General features: G+C 42.3%; 2 protein-coding genes across 5 annotated transcripts; one reads left to right on the top strand and one right to left on the bottom strand.

Annotated features, from left to right (window-relative positions):
- Positions 1-2,282: 2,282 nt before the first annotated feature.
- On the bottom strand, positions 2,283-9,528 carry LOC307169966 (uncharacterized protein). 4 transcript variants are annotated; one of them, XM_079890863.1, is made up of 6 exons: positions 9,046-9,136; positions 6,466-6,864; positions 5,531-5,596; positions 4,826-4,945; positions 3,611-3,660; positions 2,283-2,460 (listed from the first exon to the last, which is right to left on the bottom strand). In XM_079890863.1, the coding sequence occupies exons 1-6, from the start codon at positions 9,089-9,091 to the stop codon at positions 2,446-2,448; spliced, it is 696 nt and encodes a 231-aa protein (XP_079746989.1). In that variant the 5' UTR covers positions 9,092-9,136; the 3' UTR covers positions 2,283-2,445. The 4 variants fall into 4 exon arrangements, with proteins under 4 accessions (XP_079746989.1, XP_079746987.1, XP_079746988.1 ...); XM_079890861.1 differs by lacking the exon at positions 2,283-2,460 and adding an exon at positions 9,343-9,528 and having other exon boundaries at positions 3,521-3,660; XM_079890862.1 differs by lacking the exon at positions 2,283-2,460 and adding an exon at positions 8,075-8,232 and having other exon boundaries at positions 3,521-3,657; positions 9,046-9,094.
- Positions 9,529-10,217: 689 nt separating this feature from the next.
- On the top strand, positions 10,218-14,469 carry LOC307169947 (uncharacterized protein). Its single transcript, XM_079890831.1, has 6 exons — positions 10,218-10,318; positions 10,656-10,985; positions 11,181-11,462; positions 11,713-11,847; positions 12,545-12,612; positions 12,832-14,469. The coding sequence occupies exons 1-6, from the start codon at positions 10,270-10,272 to the stop codon at positions 12,883-12,885; spliced, it is 918 nt and encodes a 305-aa protein (XP_079746957.1). The 5' UTR covers positions 10,218-10,269; the 3' UTR covers positions 12,886-14,469.
- The last annotated feature ends 7,286 nt before the right edge of the window (positions 14,470-21,755 follow it).

The raw sequence follows: 21,755 nt of genomic DNA, 5'->3' as shown, positions 1-21,755 counted from the left end.
GTATCTATCAGCTTGAATCAGTCGGCCCATTCTCCTCTGACCTCTAGCATCAACAATGTATTTTCGCCCACAGGACTGCCGCATACTGGATGTTTTTCCCTTTTCACACCATTCTTTGTAAACCCTAGAAATGGTTGTGCGTGAAAATCCCAGTAACTGAGCAGATTGTGAACTACTCAGACCGGCCCGTCTGGCACCAACAACCATGCCACGCTCACAATTGCTTAAATCACCTTTCTTTCCCATTCTGACATTCAGTTTGGAGTTCAGGAGATTGTCTTGACCAGGACCACACCCCTAAATGCATTTAAGCAACTGCCATGTGATTGGTTGATTAGATAATTTCATTAATGAGAAATTGAACAGGTGTTCCTAATAATCCTTTAGGGGTGAGTGTGTGTATGTATATATATATATATATATGTATTTTCTCTATAAGGATTACTAAACCATAAGCCATTAACCAAACAACCAACCTTTAATATGAATCATATATTGTTTATGAATCACATCAGTTTATGAAAATAAGGAAAGAGACAGGTTAAAGGGGGGGTGAAATGCTCATTTTCACTCAATCTCCTGTTAATCTCGAGTACCTATAGAGTAATATTGCATCCTTCATATCTCCAAAAAGTCTTTTGTTTTATTATATTAATCAAAGAAAGATAGGGTGTACCGAGTCTTTCCGGAAAAAACCGAGCGGCTGGGGGCGGGCCGTGTGGGCGAAGCTTAGCTGTGCTAACGCGCCGAGCTAGTGACAACACACAGAGACATTATTTGTTCAACAGTTACTCACCGTCCGGTTCCAACGTACGACCGCGAACCTTTATCATTGCGACTAGACGATCTGGGCTTTGTTTATAAAACAATCATCGTCGAAATGCAGGGAACAACAGTCTTACACAACTCCGTTTATGCTCAGGAAAACAAACTCCATCCACGGGTTCCTTAACGCTGGGTTCTTTGGGAATCTGTGCAGGGTTGTCTTGCCCTGGCAACCAAAAACACACTTCTTTGGTGACATTGACTTCCCAAAAGCCGGGCAGGGCGCTTTGATGGCGAACTGCTTTCACTCTCTTGCTCTAGTCTACGAGTGCGCGCGCGGCCGCGATCTTACCGGAGAAGTGCCCTTAGGACCCATATAAGGAAATTCCGCCCTATCTTACGTAAGACAGAGCCATACTCGAAAAATACTTTCCGAAACTTGTGACAAACCGGAAGGAGTATTTTTGGAACAAAAATACTCCTTCAAACGTACAACTTAGTTTTTGAAACTTTGTCCATGTTTAGCATGGGAATCCAACTCTTTACCAGTGTAAAAAACTCAGTATGCATGAAATAGCATTTCACCCCCCCTTTAACGACTGCTCGACGTATTCTTTCTATTTTTTCAATATTTAAATAGTATAATATTAGTAAATGTATCTCTCTCACACACAATGCCCTGCAATATCACATCAACATGCAGTAACAGAGCGATAACCAGCCGCTGTTCTTCTGATCAATGATGATCAATAACAGAGTAGATAACATTGAATTTGTCCAGTTATTTTGAATCTGTTTTATTTTGTCTACTGTAAGTCTATTAGTCTTCTATAAAACTATTCTGGAAATATTTAGAAATCTATATTAATGATATTCATATCCATGTTAGAAATGTGTGCATTTTTAGTGCTTTATGTATTTTTTCTCTCTTTCTGGCAGCTAATGTAAATAATGTGATTATGTTTTTTTTGTGGCATTGAATAATAATAATAATAATAATAATAATAAAACATCCAATAGATATCACAATATTGTGAGTTTTAATCTATAATAGTGATTTACAGGTCTGCATTTTAGATGCTTTTCTCCAAAGTGAGTATGTTGGGTCCATCTGGACGCCAATACAAGAATTTATCAATATTTCATTTAAGTGCTATCCATTTTATATTTCTATGCTATGTTTCTTATTTTACGTTTAATTGGTTTGCACATTTTCACTTTGCTTTGTTTTAATTGTACCAAAAGCTGCTAACGCTGTATAAACACAAATTTAGAAATATCTGTAATGCCAATAAAACAACAGCCTTTCTTTTTATTGAAGTCGTTGTATAACAAAAAAATATTCAGACTTAATGATTCTGCTAAGTTTGTCTGGACCAACTAATGCAATCCATGATGAATGAATATGTTTAAAATATACAACTATTATTACATAATGGCTTGATTATTTTAATTATTGAATTAAATAGAAATACACTAAACACAATTCAATAATAAAAACACGAGCAACAACATGCCACAGGAAATCTGAAGAGTTTTTTATTTATTATAGACATTACATTGTAGTGTTGAATAAATATGATAATGCAGTGTAAACAGTGACAGTGTCATTTCTGTTTTGGATGTGTTTATCACATTCATCTTCTCCATATTTCACATTCTAGCAGCCGTCTTCATGAATCACAACATTACAAACTGATTTGAAGCAAAATAAAACAGAAAAATAAGACTGAGGTAAGAGGCCACATATCAGACAATGAACACATGATTCTCTTTTCTTCAGGATTATAGATATTGTAGTTTTTCATGTGGAATTTGTAAATTAAATAAATATTGTTACTGATAGATGTGTGTTAGTTTTATACAGAATCATTACAAATAAGTTTATGGAGAACATAAATGGGATTTTTAACTGATTTTTAAACGTTCAGTAACATTATAGACATTACAATTTTATAAGCTTGAAAGATCATTTCACCCTCTGAGGCCTGAAGACAGTAATATTTCTGAACAGTGACTTCATGTCTTTTTCTGATGGTATAACTAGTGACCACATGCATTAATATTCATCTGACATTTATTATAATAACTCCTGTGATAAAGTGCATGTGATGCTCATCTGTTGATGTGAATAAAAATGTCTGCTAAATGACTAAATGTAAACGTGCACTGAGTGACTGTCACATTTAACATGAGGTTTATTAAATAATCTTAGTTAGTGTTATAATATCAAAGCAAAAGCAATGGAAATTACTGCTCAAAACATCATCCTGTGATTTTACCCACATTTAAATTAAGAAAATATCCCTCAAAAACAATCAAATATCCAGCAAAACCACACAATCATTAGATTGAACAGCAACGAGGGAAATAATGAATACGTATATATATATATATATATATATATATATATATATATATATATATATATATATATATATATATATATATATAAATGAATAAATAATTATCCAAGAAAATAAAACACAACTTTGTCATTACTTTCAGTGCTTTGTCAGTATTTTTCAATGGTAATAATGTTAAAGTAGTCGGACACTGATCCTGCTGGGATCCTCTCAAATCACACAATCTGTATTTTTATTCTGCAGAGAGAGAGAGAGAGAGAGAGAGAGAGAGAGAGAGAGAGAGAGAGAGAGAGAGAGAGAGAGAGAGAGAGAGAGAGAGAGAGAGAGAGAGAGAGAGAGAGAGAGAATCAGCACATCTGTCATCTATCAGTGAGTTGGATTCTGGTAAATGAGTTGCTTTGCCATTAGGATGAGTTTGTCAGTGCAGGGGAAATCAAACACAGATCTCTGAAGTAAAGAAGTTCAGTACAGTATCTTACCTCATCTTTTTCCAGTCCTTCGTAAAGTCCTTTGGTTTTCTCCCTGTCTGCTTTAAAAAAACAATCACATACACAAAATTAAACACTCAGAATGGGATATTGTATACACACACACACACACACATACACATATATATATATATATATACTGTAAACAAAAATGTGTGCCCCACTCTCCCCAACTCACAAAACGTATCCAGTGTTGGGGTAACATCAAACGTAACATGAGTTACATGAGTTAATCAGATTACTTTTTCAAGTAACTTTTTTTTTCCCCCATTTATTGACAGACAGCTCTCCTGTCCTCATGTTGAGAGAAATCATGAGTAATGGAGAGGCGTCTTTGACCTTCTATGATCCAATTGACTTAAGATTAACATCACATTTGTGTTTAATTTTTTCATTTTTATAATTAAACTTTCTTCTCCTGCCTCCAATTCTTCTGTAATCCAGAATGGCAGCACAGCTGTGAGGTTTGAGCGGCACCCTCTACTGTACAGGTGTGAATTTGCATTTACATTTACAGCCTGAGGATTATTCATTTCACTTTTGATGTGAAAGGGCCTTTACATTTGCCAAAAATTACAAAACCAACCCAGCAAGCCCAGCCGAGGTGAGAAAAAGTAATGCAAAAGTGATGTAGTGCATTACTCTCCAGAAAAAGTTACTAAATAATGTTGCTATTGATTACCTTGGAATGTCGAGACTGACCAATCAGAATCAAGTATTCCAGAGAGCAGTGTAATAATTGTGTGTGAAACACATAGGGCCAGATAACAGCTTGTGGCAGTGCAAACCTTTCGGCGTTAAAAACTTCTGTCAGGATTTACCAAAGACACGCAGTAAAAAGTGGTTATTTTTCCAGCTTACCTTCCCGATGCTAATTTATGAAAAAAGAGTATTTAAATGAATCATGCAAGGTGATTTACTAAGGTTTGCGGTCGTCAATGTACTGGTATTTGCACCATTATTAACCCCCCCCCCCCCCCCCCCCCCCAAAAAAAAAAACACTTTAATTTGCGCAGATCTTGGTGGATTTCATTGGTCATTATGGAAATGATCCGGGTGTGTCTGTGTTCTTTTATTTGTGTATCGAACTTTCCACTCACATCTGCACTTTTTTTGGAATTGTGTTCTCACACTAATTTGCCCTGTTTAGTAAATCTGGCCCCATAATGTTTTCCTCTCACTATAGTATCCGTAGATAACACTTACCCTTTCTCAAGCTCCTGTGGCGATAGTAAATCACACCAGCAACTGCAGACACCAGCAGCAGAACAACAGCACTTATTACTGTGATAACAGCTGGAAACACACCTGAATACACACCTGAATCTGAAGACAAACAGCCATTAGTGTGTGAGAATATGACTGTGTGTTTATACAATATGCTTTGGATATATTCTCTATGGACATTATATCTCTATGGACACTTTTACATTGTAATGTGAAAGGCTTACTCCTCTATTCCAATGTGAAATAATCCCATAACAGTTTATGAAATGTGTGTATGTTACCAAATAATTTTTCCAAAGGAGAATTAGAGATTAACTTCCCCTGTTTACAACTAAACTATCTGTGCTTCAAATCTATGCACAAGAGATGCCTTTTCGCTGTCTGTGACCCCTAACATCTGTCATCTTGAACTTTACATATGTTTGATCAGCCGCATGTTTCTGTTTGCCTTTCCAGTAGCATGTATCCATCAGCATTATTAATTATTTCTGATATATTATAAATATGTTTTTAAGATAGTTTGACAAACAATATTTATAGATATTTGAAATGTGTTTATAAGAACAACTGCAATATCGTTTTAAGTGAACTATAAAGTTAAGCTCCCTTAAGAACAGTGCATAAATAAACTGTATTACATGTTATGCAATATATTAATAGATAAAAAAAAGGAAGAAAACATACTCATGTTAAACTCCTGCTTCTCCAAACGGGGTTCTGCAGTGGTTTCGTCTTGATCAGACAGAGAAGCTGGAAAACACAAAGCAATAAAAAATTAAGCAATACGAAAGAACACATGACTTGATGTTTTTGATAAGACATATGAATGTTGGATTGTTTGTAGGATCACAGGATTTCAGTAATGTCATATTTAATTATTCACAAAATATTTCTCCTGAAAATGAGTCAGTCATCAAAAATAGTTTTTATGTTGATTAACTATTCAATTTACTTCTGTTCTGTTTATTTAGTTGCATTTTCATGGACTTTTAGTGTTTTTGTACATGAAACTTTATAATACATCATGGAAGATGGACAATTTGAATAGATGTGTAATATTAAATATTCAGAATATAAAAATAACTGTTTCAACATCTCATGACAAATACACCATAACAGACAGTTCTGCATGCCATTCTCTGATATATTTAAGAGACTCTAACACATCCTCTATGTGCCACATTATGGAAAAAGATGAAGAGGGTGCAGAGATTTCCAAAACGAAGGTTTTTAATCCAAGAATAAACACAAAGCAGTCCAAGCAGAGCGACGGTGTGCTCGACACACACACACACATGCTCTTGTCGCACACTAACACATTCAACAACCGACCACAGTGAATGAATGGGGAGGAAATTAAATACACAGAGGAATCAAACTATAGGAATAATCAGTGTCTATAGAAACTCATGAGTCGCGGGATATAAAGAAAAAAGAAACGCGTTGAAAGTGAAAATAAAACTAAAAGTCCATGAAAATGAAACTAAACAGAAATGTGACAACATCATGCCAATGGCATTGATTGTGGTTTTATATCATCTTTTTCTAATAGATCATTTTATTTCTTAAAAAAAGCTTATTGAGTGACTTATTGATGTAAATGACATTGAGTGACTCACCACTGACGATCACACTGAATGTTTTTATGGTGTCATCATGAGAGCTGCTGATTTTTTGGGTGATTTTTGTGCTGTCACACTTCCGGTTTCTGTTTAAGCTTTGCCTTTTGCCTGAACTTTCGCTTCTGATCAGCTCTGCTTCATAACGTCCAGCATGTTCAGATCTGATGTTTGTGATGGTCAGAGATCCAGTCTCATAATCCACCTCCAGTCTGTCTCTGAATCTCCCGTCTTCTCCATCATATAAACAGCTTGTATTGCGATGTCCGTTGATCAGAGCTATGCGAGTGTCTTCAAAATACCACAGCATCTTGTCGCGTTGTTGTTTGGTAATACCAGTCTTTAGAGTAACAGAAACTCCCTCCAGCACTGACACTGACACTTCATCACCAAACACACCTGAGGACACACATAAACAATTAGGCTTCTTGTGTCTGTGTGTAGTGTACAGGTTTCACCACATAAAAATATAATCCTGAAATCATTGTGTTGACCAGCTAACCATCCCCATGAGGACAACAGATCAATAAACATAATAAAACAAACAAAGCATGAGCACCCTCAGTTATTGTAAAAAACCCATATTAACTAAACAGATTTGCCAAATGCTTTAAAACGTATTAGTGTTTGTGCTCTAGACTAGAATGTCAAATGTTTCTATTTACAGTGTGTTTTTGCAGCGGCGAGCAATGTAGCCAATCACTGACATGTTTGTTGATCTCTTGAATGCAGTGGCCAATCAGAGGTGTTTAATTTAGTCAAAATGTCAGTACCACTCAAAAACACCAGAGTTTTTGTTCATTACTATTCACAGTGAATCCTCTCATTATAATAAACGTAGACACAATGTAATTAAGAGATTCATTGTGCAGTGTAGACAGCTTCATTGGTTATAACGGAACTTGTGAGATCGAGATGAGTAACAGCTTTGTAGTAGGGATGCACCGAAATTTCGGCTGGCGAAAATAATTTTTTGGCCGAAAGAAAAAAAGCCTGAAAATATAAGCCGGAAATGTGCCGCACAGCCCCTCCATGTTCAGCAATCAGGTTTCACTCTGGCTCAGCATGTTTTGCAAGTGTCTTCGCTTCCGAAGATGCACATCTTCAAAGTGACTGCAGTGTTTCACTGTGTGTGCGCTGCGCAAATTCTCTGGACTTGTTTCTGTTTGCAATAGCTTATGGCGCTTTTCCACTGCATGGTACGGTACGGCTCGCTTTAAATGGTACCACCTCTGTTGAGGTTCCAAGCATATCGTACCGATACTAAAATGTGACGTGAAAACACTGCAGATCACTGATTGGTCAGACAGAATCGTCACTACCAGCGTCATTGTATTTGCAACACAAGGCACCAAACCTGCTAGATTTAAATAGCCAATAACAGCCACCGCTGTAGCACCTGTTTTTAAACACTTGCTTGACTTGCTTGAAGAAAAAAAAAAAGAAAAGAAATGGCTGAATCGTGGTCAGAGGACGAAGAGCAGACGTTATTCTCGTTGGTTGCTGCAACTATAACAATCAGTCTATAATCCCACCCACTTTGAAGCGGCACTAACTGCAGTGGAAAAGCAAAGCAAGCTAAAGCGAGCCGTGCCACGCCGAGCCATACCACGCATTGGAAAAGCGCCCACGGACCGTTGGCTGAACGTCTGATGCATATGGCACACTTTTCTGGAAACACTTCAGGAGTTTCGAAGTCCCGATCTGATTGGTTGAATTCTGCAGGATGTCCGGGAGACGTGTGTGTCTCGTTCTTTAACAGTCCGCCTGGAAACAAATACCGTGACACCAATGTGAAACTAGCAATAGTGAAACTAGCTATGTGAAACTAGCAATAGCCCTACTGTGATGTAACAGGGTGTGTATAGCAGTGCTGGGCAACGCTAGTAAAATGGGATATCTCGTTCACTGATCCACTAATTGCTATCTGCTCACATGCTCTTATAATAATAGCTTTGTGGAATTGTGCATTATTTTGTTAATTGGTCAAAAAATAATCAATAAAATGTTTCAATTGTAATCAATTAAAAAATATAATTAACTGTTAAATCTGGTTATGTTGCATATTTATATAACTGAATGAAGAATAATATATTGATATATAGATATGAAAATATTGATATTTAATATTATTTTAATAGGCCTATTTTATGTCCATTGTTTGTTATTTTAAACAAATGTGTGGCTATTTTAGTGGCTTTTATTTATTTATTTTTATTCAGATTATTCAGATTCAGTAAAATTATTGAATTTAAAAAGTCTAATAATGATAGAATGTTACAAAAATGAAACGAATAGTCATTTTTTAAAGGTCATTTTCGGTTTCGGCTTTCGGCCAAGTGCATCCAGAATTTCGGGCCCAACATTTTAATTACGGTGCACCCCTCCTTTCTCCGTTTCCTAGTCCGGTACAGGAAGAACTAGGAAATAAATACCGCCCACAAAACGTTAAAGAACAAGGAAATATAGTACATTTAGACAAGTACAATATAATATAAGGTTTTAGATATTATTTTAAAATAACATTTATCGATGAAAAAGGGAAAGCATTAAACTACAAAATAAAATAGTTTGTCTTACCATCGAGCAAAACGCACAGAGTGAGCACAAACCAGCGACCCATCATTGCATCTGCGGTGTTTCTCTGTTGCTATAGAGTCTGTCTTTCTTCCTGCTGTTGTGATCTTATTCTCTGACCTGGTTCAGACCGTGGGTCTCTACATTAGGTTACTGAATGATATACACACGGAGACAGGACTGTGGCGACTCGTGCTCTTTTTATGGCCGGACCCTTTACAACAACAATAACACTGGGTAGGCTAATCTGAGGCTGCGCACAAGAAGTGCTGCAGTCATAAACGATCAGATGTATCACACCTGCCTCACAAAAACGCCCTCAATAATTTGATATGTAGTGTAAATATAAATTTCGGATAATAAATACACGACCTATTTAATATTTATCCACATCAAATCACAATAATCACTATTTCTTAGACCAAATGAAATAGCCTACTGCATTTTGGTTGCTGTTCTCGTCAGGCGAAGGAGAAAGCGAAAGCATCCGCGTAAATCCCAGTGCAGCCCATGGCATGGGCGGGATATCGGATATCGCCACAGTAGGCTACATCTTGTGAGACGTAATTAGGAAGTCTCTATGAATAAGCTACATTAAACAGACACATAAAAAGCCACGTGTTTTTCCTTAGCAGAATATGTGAATCACTGAATGCCTGTGACGCATTATTCATAGTGGAACTGCAGTAGGCTAGTCTTATTTATAGAACTGAAAAGGAATACCTCGCTATTTGACTCACTCCACGCAAAGCACCATTTTAATTGAAATAAGATGAATCCATTACTGATTTTAGGGAAACATTCTAATAAGTCGAAGCCAGGATTCATGCATTCCCCTTTTCACGAACTTTTAAGTTTATGGACGCTTCTTTTTGAACATGCACACAACACAATGCAATGTATAATTCAAAATTCAGGTAGTAGGCTAAGGCCTTTGAAAAAATCAGTACAGATATGCTGAAGTTCGTTTTCCACTTGTAAGAACAGTAAGTATTAAAAAATGTATCATTAATATATGTGGTCTTTCAGTAATGTAATGGGTGATCATCAGGTTGTGTTGGGGGAGGATATGAGGATTCACAAACACACACACACACACACACACACACACACACACACACACACACACACACACACACACACACACTAGATTATATCTCACTTCTGCTGTGTCGAAGCAGTCTGTTTTCAGACTTCCAGCATTCTCATCTTATAGTGCTCAGAGAAATGGTTCATGTTGTCGTTCTGTTCTGCTTGTGTTTGTGCAAACTGGCTGGTAAGTAATAAATGTGTTTTATATGTTTATATAGACTGATTTATTTCATGCTGTAGTTTTTATACAGAGTAATAACATTGAGATGCATTTGCTATTATTTTCAGATATTTTGAAATTGAAAAAGTATTACTTATAAATTCTGGTTTGGATTCAGGACTATCATCAATAACTTTAGGGACAGATTCAGATTCCTTTAGCTTTTCTCATTTTTAGCTTTTATGTTCATTTATTTGTTCTTTCGTTTGGCTTCTCCTGTTCTTCATTTTACTTTTACATAGTTTGATCCTAATTAAACCAACATAACGTTATTTGGGACCCGATCAACTCTGTTCTTTAGGAGTGTTTGCTGACACAGATGCAGTGACGTCAGTGTCAGTGATGGAGGGAGATTCAGTCTCTCTAAACTCTGATCTTACTGAAATGAAGGATGATGATCTGATTCTGTGGAGGTTTGGAGATGAAAACACTTTAATAGCTGAAATCAATGTAATGGACGACAGCATGACTGTATATGATGATGTTCTTGATGGGAGATTCAGAGACAGACTGAAGCTGGACGATCAAACTGGATCTCTGACCATCACAAACACCACAACTGAACATACTGGAGTTTATAAAGTAGAGTTCAAAGATCGTGTGAGCAAGAGTTTCAATCTCTCAGTCTGTGGTGAGTTAAATCATTTTTACACACTTATTTTTGACTTTCCTTTACAGCCTATTGAATACTTTCATTTTGAGCAATCTATTGTTTATGGATGGCATCACAGACTCTCTCTCTCTCAACACATTAAAACACTATTTTAAAAAAAAGCCCTTTTATTCACTGATATGATTTATTCTGATTTATTCTAATCTTTTCCAGCTCGTCTGCCTGTTCCTGTCATCATCAGTAACTCTTCAAACTGTTCATCATCATGTTCATTGGTGTGTTCATCAGTGGTGAATGTGTGTGATGCGACTCTCTCCTGGTACGCAGGAATCAGTGTATTGTCCAGCATCAGTGTGTGTGATCTCAGCATCAGTCTCTCTCTACCTCTGGAGGTGGAATATCAGGATAAAAACACCTACAGCTGTGTGCTGAACAATCCCATCAGCAACCAGACCACACATCTGGACATCAACACACTCTGTCACACATGTGCAGGTACCACAGCACTGATGATATATATGTGTGTGTGTGTGTGTGTGTGTTTACTGACCTGGGGTGCGTTTCCCCGAAAGCATCGTTAGCCAACTATGGTCGCAAGTTCCCTCATTACCAATAGAGTTCAATGGACATTGCGATGAACTTGTGACCATAGTTGGCCAACGATGCTTTCGGGAAACGGACCCCTGATCTCTGTCTTCTGTTGGAGATCAGACTGATGCGTTCACTTCTTTCTTTATCATTACAGCACCAGACACACAGTCGTCTTCACCCTCTCCAGTGTCTCTGATAGTGTTGATCTCTACAGCTGGATCTCTGATGATTGTTGCTGCAGTCGTGATCTTCTGCATCTGCAGGAAATGTAGAAAAACTGATCAAGAAGGCAAGTGTTTGGCATTTATCTATAAAATGACCCTGGGCAGCGCTCTTTACTCATCTCACTCAGAAAAACACTTTCTGCATTTCTCAAACTGCATCAAAACAAGAATTTAATTTACCATGGCACATGTTAGTGGTGTGACAATAAAAGTGATTTGAAGACAGACATGCAAATCTGCATTAATGTAATGATACAATAACAATAATACATGTGTAAAAGATGTTTAAATTAATTTCTAGAATAGCAATGACTATATAGATCTTGGTTATTTGAGACTATAGTTTGAATGAATCCCTTTTCTTTGCATGACACATTGACATTACAGTACAGACTGGCTCTTTCAGCATTATCCTGAACATTGTATAAGCATTCAATTAATGTGTCATATAACGGACAAGAGGCTCTCAGGAGCGCATGTGATCATCACATCCTTTTCATTTTCCCGCAAACAAGGTTTCAATTTCTTCACATACAGGCTTTTATAGACAAACAGGAAGTCAGGGAAAGTCTTGTTTTTTAAGTTTCATTTCAAGCTATTCACACATTGGCAATAAAAAGTGATAAATAGGCCTATATTAAAATTCTTACATATAGCCCCTTTAATGCTGTAACTTTGACAGCCATGATAATAACACATACAATATGTTGTGAAAAAAACATATCTAGTTGTTTAATGTATCTTGTATTATTTTTGAAACAGATCAGACTCTTGAAAAAGAGATCATATACTCTGAGCCAACGTTCATCGAAAGAAATGCACATAAAACGGTAAGATGATTTTTTTCTAAGTTATGTTGGACATCTTTGTATAACTTTAGCAGGCACACAAATGTATGTATGCTTCAGTATCATGATACAAAAGAAAACACAATAGCACCATATCATATAAATAAAAGCCATAAGATCATCATTCAATGCAAGACATATCCCAAAATCTATCATCAGAAAAAAAAAAAAAATTATTATTGTTGTTGTTGTTTTTTACAGAATTTTATAGAGGAAGATCAAGTGGAGTATGCACCAATCGCCATGAGAAGTTAATTTTTCTCCTGCAACAACCTTTACAACTCCTGCTGACAAGTTCTTTAAAACTTGTAGATGAGTTTTGGGATTGTTGACAATCACTGTATGTAGCACTTAAAGCCCCGTTCACACCGGCAGCAAATACAGCCGCCCACTTTCTCCGACAAACAACAAACGAACATTTTTGAAAATCGAAACGTTTTGAGCTTCGGGTGCATTGAAAAAGTATTTTTCCACTAAAATTTTATCTTATTCTTCAAACACTATTTATGTAAAATGGATGGCTATGAATAATTATGTAAAAAATGGTTAAATAATTATTTAGAGCCTTTTCATGTTTAACTCTTACAGGCGCAAATTCTGCAAGAGTGATTCGTGATTACGGTCTTGTGCACACTGCAAGTGCACATGAAGTGTGCCATTTGGGACAGGGCCACAGTTGTTTCATGTTTGGTCGAATTCACCGAATACAATGATCACATGTGTTTGGTGTTTATTCTGACACATAGACTGAGTCCGAAATCGCATACTCTCTTGTATGTACTTTGCGACCACTGAAAAAGTACATTATGTAGCCTATAGTATGTATGTAGTACGCACTACATTTGCCATGTTGTCATTCTCATGTGATCTACCAGCGTCAGTTGCATCGCTTCACTGCCATTCATAAATTCTCTCCCGTGGCCTCATGGGATATTAAAGTGTCCATCATATGCACACCTCACATTCTCACCGGGACAAGCAAATCATCCCGGTACTTTGTGCCTACTCTTATATGAGTACTGTGAATTCAGACATACTTATTTTATCACATACTGTTGTTTTTGCCTAGTATACAATTGGGAAATATGCGATTTCGGACACAGACAATTTTTTATAACAGTAAAAGCTCTTTTCATGTAGCCTAATCTTAATGCAATATTGAGTCATGTTTATCAAAATAAAACTGATAAAAGATATAGTACCACTTTATTGGTATTCATATAGTATAGTCTTATGTTGAACTTTATTCTTGAATATACAAGCGCTGTATTAACCAATACACAAAGTACTGAATGAAAAGTGTCATGGAAAACATCTGAGATGTCTGTGTATTTGACAAACAGGCTTTTGCATCTAATCAACTCCATCTGTGATAAAATAGCCTACGCAAAACGTCTCTACAGGAAGCAGAAGGTGTTTGACTTTAACTCTCTGTTTTCAATTCCTCCCCAAATGAAACGTCAAATCTCACCGGTTGAATCCAGCAGGAGTCGAACACACCTAATGATGTGACTTAGTTGCGGTCAGATGACTCCTGGAGTTTGAGGATCTGGTCCACTAACATCTCAGTATTAGAGTCACATTGAAACCTGTGGTTGGATATATTTACTGCTGAGCTGTACACAAATTGTGGTTTGACTTGTTGGGTAGATAAACAGCTTGTTCATGAGAATGTGTGTACCGCTGGATTTGTGTGCTTGACGTCTGTTTGTGAGTGTGTGTCGGAGGTGTGAACAGCTTGTGGTTGAAGGTCTTTTCCATTCCTGCTCATATGAAGCTCACAGTCGACACACTACAAAATGCTGAACCCATCAATAAAGTCTGACAGATAAAAGATTCTCTAAGACATATGTTAGTGTGAAGCTGAACATGTGAAATGTGAAAATATCATGTGTAATCAATACTTGGAGCTGAACATGTGAAATGTGAAAATATCATGTGTAATCGGTACTTATTACTTATCAATACTCATGTTCACGCTCCTCTCCATGACCTCACATTATAGTCATGGTAGATAAGCAGTGCTAGTTTCAGTGGTTATTTCTAACTCCAGTGTATGAGAAACCGAAGTTAGTTCTAAGCAGATCTATTCTTGACATCACACTTTTTTTTATAAAGTTCATATCCTGTTTTTTTTTTTTTTTTTTTTTCTGTCAATGTCTGGGGACTTTAAAGGGTACATAACATGCACAGTTTCACCTAATCTCATATTAATCTTGAGTACCTATAGAGTAGTAGTGCATCCTTAATATCTCAAAAAAGTGTTTAGTTTTATTATATTTAGAAAAGAAAAATACAGCTTTCCGATTCTCTCTGGAAAAAGCCGAGGTCCTGGAGGCGGAGCTATAGAGTCAAGCGGTAGTGCTTGATTTCCAGCAAAAGACGGAAATCTGATCCAGTTGTACTTACATGAATGGGGTCTTTTATCACTGGGACCGCTCCACGTTTTAATAGCAAACGATTTGCAAATCCAGCGTCGAGGCCTTGTTAATAAAACATTCGTCACTGAAACGACCAGAACACACAACCGCACTTCCTACACTCCGTTGCTGCCCCGGAAAAACAAACTGCATCCACTGTTCCTGTAACACTGGGTTCTTTGGAAAGCTGGACACGGTAAGCTTTCCCTCACATCCAAATACACACTTATTTGGAGACATTCTTGAACAAATCCTATGCAGCGCTGCCGATGATTTCCTGTTGAAGCGCGTTGATTTGCGCGGTCTCGCTCTCCTCTAGTCGACGTGCTCGCGGGCGAGCTTTTCCGAGAGAAATGCTCATATAAGGAGTTGCACTCTGATCTACGTCATTAGATCCACGATCTAAAAAAAACCAGCCGAAACTTGTACCAACCCGGAAGTAAGATTTTCAGCATAGAAATTCTCCGTTATTCGTCCAAAATATTTTTTTAAAACTTTGCCCATGTTTAGCATGAGAATCTATCTCTTTAACACTGTAAACAACTCTGAATACATGAAACACCATTGTACCCCCCCTTTAAGAATAAACACAATTTATAATTGTTGAAATGATAATTCTGATGTTCAGAGTATTTAATAATTTCTTTAGTTTTCATCAGTCTCGGGAGTAACTAAATGTATAAATTTGGCAGACAATTTTCTGCGCTGCTGTCCAAAGGCAAAAAGCAGTAACCCCACATATTTAGATAAGTTTTGTCTTTGTGTGGGTGTAACATGATACTGAGTCATAATGCGTTGTGACTGATCACTCTATTAAAACCTTTACAGGGAAAAAACCTGTCAATGTGGAGAGATGATTCTTGATGTAAAATAGTTAAGGTTAATTGGCCATGTTAGCCAGAAAAAAAACTTTGACACTTTAAGGGGTTAATTAATTAGAAAGACAGGCTTTTATTGGTAAGTAGAGTGCCATCTAAAGTCCAAAATTAGACTTCTGGAACAATAACAACTCCGAATTTGAAAGATCGGGTGAGCTATAAATACATCTCACAGTTGAGAAGCCAAAGCCCCAATAATAAACATGAAAGTGTTGTAGTTCCCTTTCGTTGTCACTCCGAGTTACGTCGGATGACGACGAATGGGGTTTCGCTTAGAAATCCTATCATCTTCGAGTATTAAAACACGAGCCAATGGCAAAGAAATGCCATGGGTCTGCGGAATTTGCATAGCGTAACTCCGCCCCACCCTGGGGGTATATAAGGAAGTCGCTGGCAACATGCAGATATGTTTTCGCTTCGGAGCCAAGTTCAATACTTCACTCCACAAGCCTTTTGAGTGTCATCTCAAATCTCTTCGAGACGAGCGGCTCTTCAGTGTGTTGGTGTGACGGCGTGTTCCAGCGAGATCGCATTTCCTGCTGCTGTTTTGTGCAGTAATCTGCCTACAGTGAGTGTGTTTCTCCCCGGGCGCTTCAGCACTCTGCTGAGCTTTTCCACTCTCTAAAAGAGCTGCACGCGGCACGTCTTTTTCAAGACGGTTCGCCCGTGTATTTTCTATTTTCTGGATGTGTGTGCGTGATTCATCTGTCTAACGGTCGCGAGCGCTGTTTTGCGTGTTGGGCTTAATCACGCTCGGCAGCGCTCGTTGATGAGTCATGTTTTTCATTGCGGGAACATGACCATCGCGATGTTTATAGATCGAGACTCAATGATCTCCATGTGAGTAGAGTCCCCTCTGCCACACCCCAATTTATCTCTTCCTCGAGAAGGGATACTTTGGCTGGTGGCCAGGGTGATCTGAGGGTTCGGTGTGGCACAACAACCGACGAGTCAATTCCTCGGGCCACACCCCCCTCCACATCGCAGACCATGCACTCACAGCATCACAAGGCGGGCTTGATTCCTCTGGAAATGAAGTTTCGACTGCGTTGCCTCCCACAGGAGTGCCATCGTTGCCGGGACCGATCCAGAGCTGTCAGCCATGCTTTCCCGGGCAGCTGAAAGCATCGGCTGGAGTGGCCCCGCCCTCCCCCCGAGCGCTGTAAGCTTCTCCCGGACGTGCATCAGGACGACTGCGCTCCGTGAGAGTCCACGTGACTTTCGCGGCCCGCGGGTGTCCTCCGCCTTCGCTGCTTTCGATCGCACGGCGATCATGGTCTGTATGGTCCCTGTCACTATCGTGGCACGGTCATGCAGTGCTGTGTGTCGCCTGCGCCTTCGATGCAGTGCTGTCCCGGGAGTTCTGTCCGAACCGGCCGCAGTGGAACGCTAGTCCTTCCCTGGCCAACCCTGGCAGAACGCGGAAATCCTAACCACGCCCCTATGCTGGGACGCTATGCCTCCCAGGCCCGGCCTGGTTTGTTCCGCCACGCACACTGCCGACCTCGCTCAGGCGACATCAGCACCTGCGTGATCCTGGGTCAGGTGATGTCCACTAGTGTGGTCCAGACATGGGCTTAGCCAGGTTGATGTGGGGGTGTCTGAGAGTTCATTTTTCTAAGCTCCCCCATGTCCCAAGCTGGGCTCTTTGGCGGTGTGGCTTCGACCACCTGAAGTAGACTCGGTCCTGCACCGATGGTCATCCATCCGTGTGGTCTCCTTAGTCTGCTTCCCGCCTAGGCCCCCTCCATGCGGTTGCTCCCCTCGGGTCTTCACCGGCCCTGAGCAGGAGCAAGTCGCTGGAGGGCGGCGCTGCCCGTCTCCGCCCCTTAGACTGCCACGCCAGCCTAAGCAGCACTCTTGAGACGGGCAGCCTAGTCGGCGGTGTGGTTCAGGATTGCGCCCAACAGTCTTCGATCACTCTATAAGCGGGCTGAGGACCTTCTGCACCGACGGTCATCTGTCCGTGCAGTCTCCTTAGCCTGCTTCCCGCCGACACCGCCCCTCTGCGATTCCTCCCCTCGAGCCTTCACTGGCCCAGAGTACGAGGAGGTCGCAGGAGGGTGGCACCAACCTGTCTCTGCCCCTTAGCCGGCTAACACCTGGCTGAGCAGCACAAACCTGAGAGGCAGGCAGCTTGGAGTTAGGGCTCAGTTCTTCAGGAGCTGGTAGCAGGACCACTCCTTCCCCCACTGGAGAGCTGGGGCAGAATCTCTACAAAAGAACTGATGCTCTTTCTCTGAGCCCCAAGAGGCTTGGATGACAGCACGCGCCGCCCACGGGCCACGCTCCTCTCATCCCCCTCTGTCGCCAGACCCCTGCCAGAGCACGCCCCCGTGGGACGCTGGTCCTCCCCTGGCTTCCTCCGGCAGGACGCGGTTAATGACCGTGCCCCCGCACCGGGCCGCTATGCCACCCACGCCTGGGCCGGTCATTCCGCCTCGCTGCACCCCCGACGGTACGTCTGTGGTTCGTAAGACCCCGCTGGTGCACTTTCTGGAAGCCTGGCTAGAGCTTCCCAGACTGTCCCGCTGGGTCGCGAGTACCATCAGGCTCGGCACGCGATTCAGTTCGCGCGATCTCCTCCCCGCTACAGCGGAGTCCGCTTCACTATGGTCGGTGGCAATGCCCCTGTCATGAGAGCGGAGGTCGCCACCCTACTGGCGAAGGGTGCGATCGAGATTGTCCCTCCAGCCGAAATGAGGTCCGGCTTCTACAGCCCTTACTTCATTGTTCCGAAGAAATCGGGTGGGTTACGACCGGTCTTGGACATGCGCGTCCTGAACCGCTCCCTTCACAGGCTGCCGTTCAAGATGCTCACGGCCAAACGCATTTTCGAGTGTGTGCGGCCACAAGATTGGTTTGCAGCGATCGACCTGAAGGACGCCTACTTCCATGTCTCCATTTTACCTCGACACAGACCGTTTCTACGGTTTGCTTTCGAGGGGCAGGCATACCAGTACGCGGTTCTCCCTTTCGGGCTAGCCCTGTCTCCTCGCGTCTTCACGAAGGTCGTCGAGGCAGCCCTTGTTCCCCTACGAGAACACGGGGTTCGCATCCTGAACGATCTCGACGACTGGCTGATTCTAGCTCACTCTCGAGACCAGCTTTGCGAACACAGGGACCTTGTGCTCCGGCACCTAGCTCGTCTGGGCCTTCGGGTCAACTGGGGGAAGAGCAAACTCTGCCCAGTGCAGAGGATCTCTTTTCTCGGTATGGAAATCGACTCGGTCGCCATGTGCGCGCAGCTTACGAGCGAGCGCGCGCAGTCACTGCTGACTTGTCTTCGTCAATTCGAGGGCAAGAGTGCGGTTCCACTGAAACTTTTTCAGAGGCTCCTGGGGCATATGGCATCCGCAGCCGCAGTAACGCCGCTCGGTTTGCTTCATATGAGACCGCTTCAGCTTTGGCTCGCGATCGAGTCCCGAGGTGGGCATGGCATCACGGCACGCGCCGAGTCCAAGTGACTCCGACCTGCCGTCAGACCTTCCCCCGTGGGGAACCTCAGTTTTCTTCGGGCCGGAGTGCCCTTGGAACGAGTGTCCAGGCATGTTGTTGTATCAACAGATGCCTCCACCACGGGCTGGGGCGCCATGTGCAATGGACATGCTGCCGCGGGCTCCTGGACAGGACCCCAGCGTCTTTGGCATGTCAATTGCCTCGAGTTGCTGGCTGTACGCCTTGCCCTGCACCGCTTTCGGGCGTTGCTCTAGGGTCAACACGTACTAGTCCGATCAGACAATACCGCCACAGTAGCGTACATCAACCATCAAGGTGGTCTACGCTCTCGCCGTATGTCGCAACTCGCCCGCCACCTCCTCATATGGAGTCAGAAGCATCTGAGGTCGCTTCGAGCCATTTATATCCCGGGACACCTGAACCAGGCGGCCGACGAGCTGTCTCGAGTTCGGCCTCTCGCTGGAGAATGGCGGCTCCATCCCCAGACGGTCCAGCTGATTTGGGATCAGTTCGGCGACGCACAGGTAGACCTGTTTGCCTCCCACGACTCGTCCCATTGCGACCTGTTTTATTCCCTGACCGAGGGCACGCTCGGCACGGATGCACTGGCGCACAGCTGGCCGCGGGGCCTACGCAAGTATGCGTTTCCCCCAGTGAGCCTTCTTGCGCGGACCCTGCGCAAGATCAGGGAGGACAAGGAGCAGGTTATATTGGTTGCCCCATACTGGCCCAGCCACACCTGGTTCTCAGAACTCATACTCCTTGCGACAGCACCTCCTTGGCCAATTCCTCTGAGGAAGGACCTCCTTTCTCAGGGACGGGGCACCCTTTGGCACCCTCGTCCCGGTCTTTGGAACCTCCACGTGTGGCTTCTGGACGGGACGAGGCAGGTTTGAGTACCCTACCACCAGCGGTGGTGGCTACCATCACTTCCGCTAGAGCATCGTCCACGAGACATGTCTATGCGTTGAAGTGGAACCTCTTCGTCACCTGGTGTTCTTCTAAAAATCTTGAACCCACGAAATGCCCCATCAGTGTCGTGCTTTCCTTCCTGCAAGAAGGGTTGGAGCGAAGGCTGTCTCCCTCCACCCTGAAAGTGTATGTTGCCGCCATTGCCGCACATCACGACGCAGTTGATGGTAAGTCTTTGGGGAAGCACGATCTGATTGTCAGGTTCCTGAGGGGAGCCAGGAGACTAAATCCTCCTCGTCCTCCCCTCGTACCCTCTTGGGACCTCTCAGTGGTTCTAACTGCCCTGCAGAGTGCTCCATTTGAGCCTTTGCAATCAGTGGAGCTTAAGTTCCTGTCAATGAAGACAGCGCTCCTGGTTGCATTGGCCTCCATCAAGAGGGTAGGGGACCTGCAGGCATTTTCGGTTGACGAAGCGTGCCTGGAATTCGGGCCGGCTAACTCTCACGTGATCCTGAGACCCCGGCTTGGATATGTGCCCAAGGTTCCTACTACACCCTTTCGAGACCAGGTAGTGAACCTGCAAGCGCTGCCCTTGGAGGAGGCAGACCCAGCCTTGGCACTGCTCTGTCCAGTACGCGCCCTTCGTGCTTACGTAGACAGAACGCAGTGTTTCAGGACCTCAGACCAGCTCTTTGTCTGTTATGGTGGGAAGCTGAAGGGAAAGGCTCTCTCCAAACAAAGGTTGTCTCACTGGATAGTGGACGCCATTGCTTTGGCATACCAGCAGCAAGGTCGACCGTGCCCCCTTGGTGTGACGGCCCACTCCACTCGGAGTGTGGCATCCTCTTGGGCTCTAGCGCATGGCGCCTCGCTAACAGACATCTGCAGAGCTGCAGGCTGGGCGACACCTAACACATTTGCGAGATTCTACAATCTCCGAGTAGAGCCAGTTTCTTCTCATGTACTCGCTTCAACTAGCCGGTACTAGATTCTGCTCAGGTGTCTTCGCTTGCTCGCCATTCCTCTCCACGGACGGGATACGTGCGATATTCCTCAGGTGAGCCTCATAAGCCCTGAGTCTCCTCCAGCACTGACGACGTCAACGCCAGAGTTATGCCACTGGCAGCTTTCGCGCTTGGCTAGGTGCCTCCATGTGCATGGTTCCCTTCGGGCGACCCCCACATGTGTATTCCACTGTAAGCCTCTTTGAGCATGTGTCTTTCCCTTGGCAAGCCACCTTGCCACCCCTGGGGTTGAAATATTCCACCTGCGGCTGGACACCCCAGTGTTACTCCGTATGCAGCCCTTCGGGGTCATATGTGTATTCCAAGTCCCCCCCTTCGGGTTGGGCATGATTGCATATTTCCACTGGATATGCTTCCCAGTGTACCTTGGTATTCCTGTGTTAAGTAGGACTCCTTCGTCCGTGCTAGTTCACGACAGGGAGCTCAGACTT

Source organism: Squalius cephalus, assembly GCF_949319135.1.
Source record: "Squalius cephalus genome assembly, chromosome: 13".
In the NCBI taxonomy this organism is placed as follows: domain Eukaryota; kingdom Metazoa; phylum Chordata; class Actinopteri; order Cypriniformes; family Leuciscidae; genus Squalius; species Squalius cephalus.
This window is presented reverse-complemented; position numbering and strand designations above follow the sequence as displayed.

Coding starts and splice junctions, on each gene's coding strand:
- LOC307169966 (XM_079890860.1), bottom strand. CDS start 8,123: ATGCATCAGACGTTCAGCCAACGGTCCGTGGGCGCTTTTCCAATGCGT. Junction 6,865..8,074: donor GGGCGCTTTTCCAATGCGTG/GTATGGCTCGGC, acceptor GTGTGTCCTCAG/GTGTGTTTGGTGATGAAGTG. Junction 4,946..5,530: donor GAAGCAGGAGTTTAACATGA/GTATGTTTTCTT, acceptor GTTTGTCTTCAG/ATTCAGGTGTGTATTCAGGT.
- LOC307169947 (XM_079890831.1), top strand. CDS start 10,270: ATGGTTCATGTTGTCGTTCTGTTCTGCTTGTGTTTGTGCAAACTGGCT. Junction 11,463..11,712: donor ACTCTGTCACACATGTGCAG/GTACCACAGCAC, acceptor TTATCATTACAG/CACCAGACACACAGTCGTCT. Junction 11,848..12,544: donor TAGAAAAACTGATCAAGAAG/GCAAGTGTTTGG, acceptor TTTTTGAAACAG/ATCAGACTCTTGAAAAAGAG.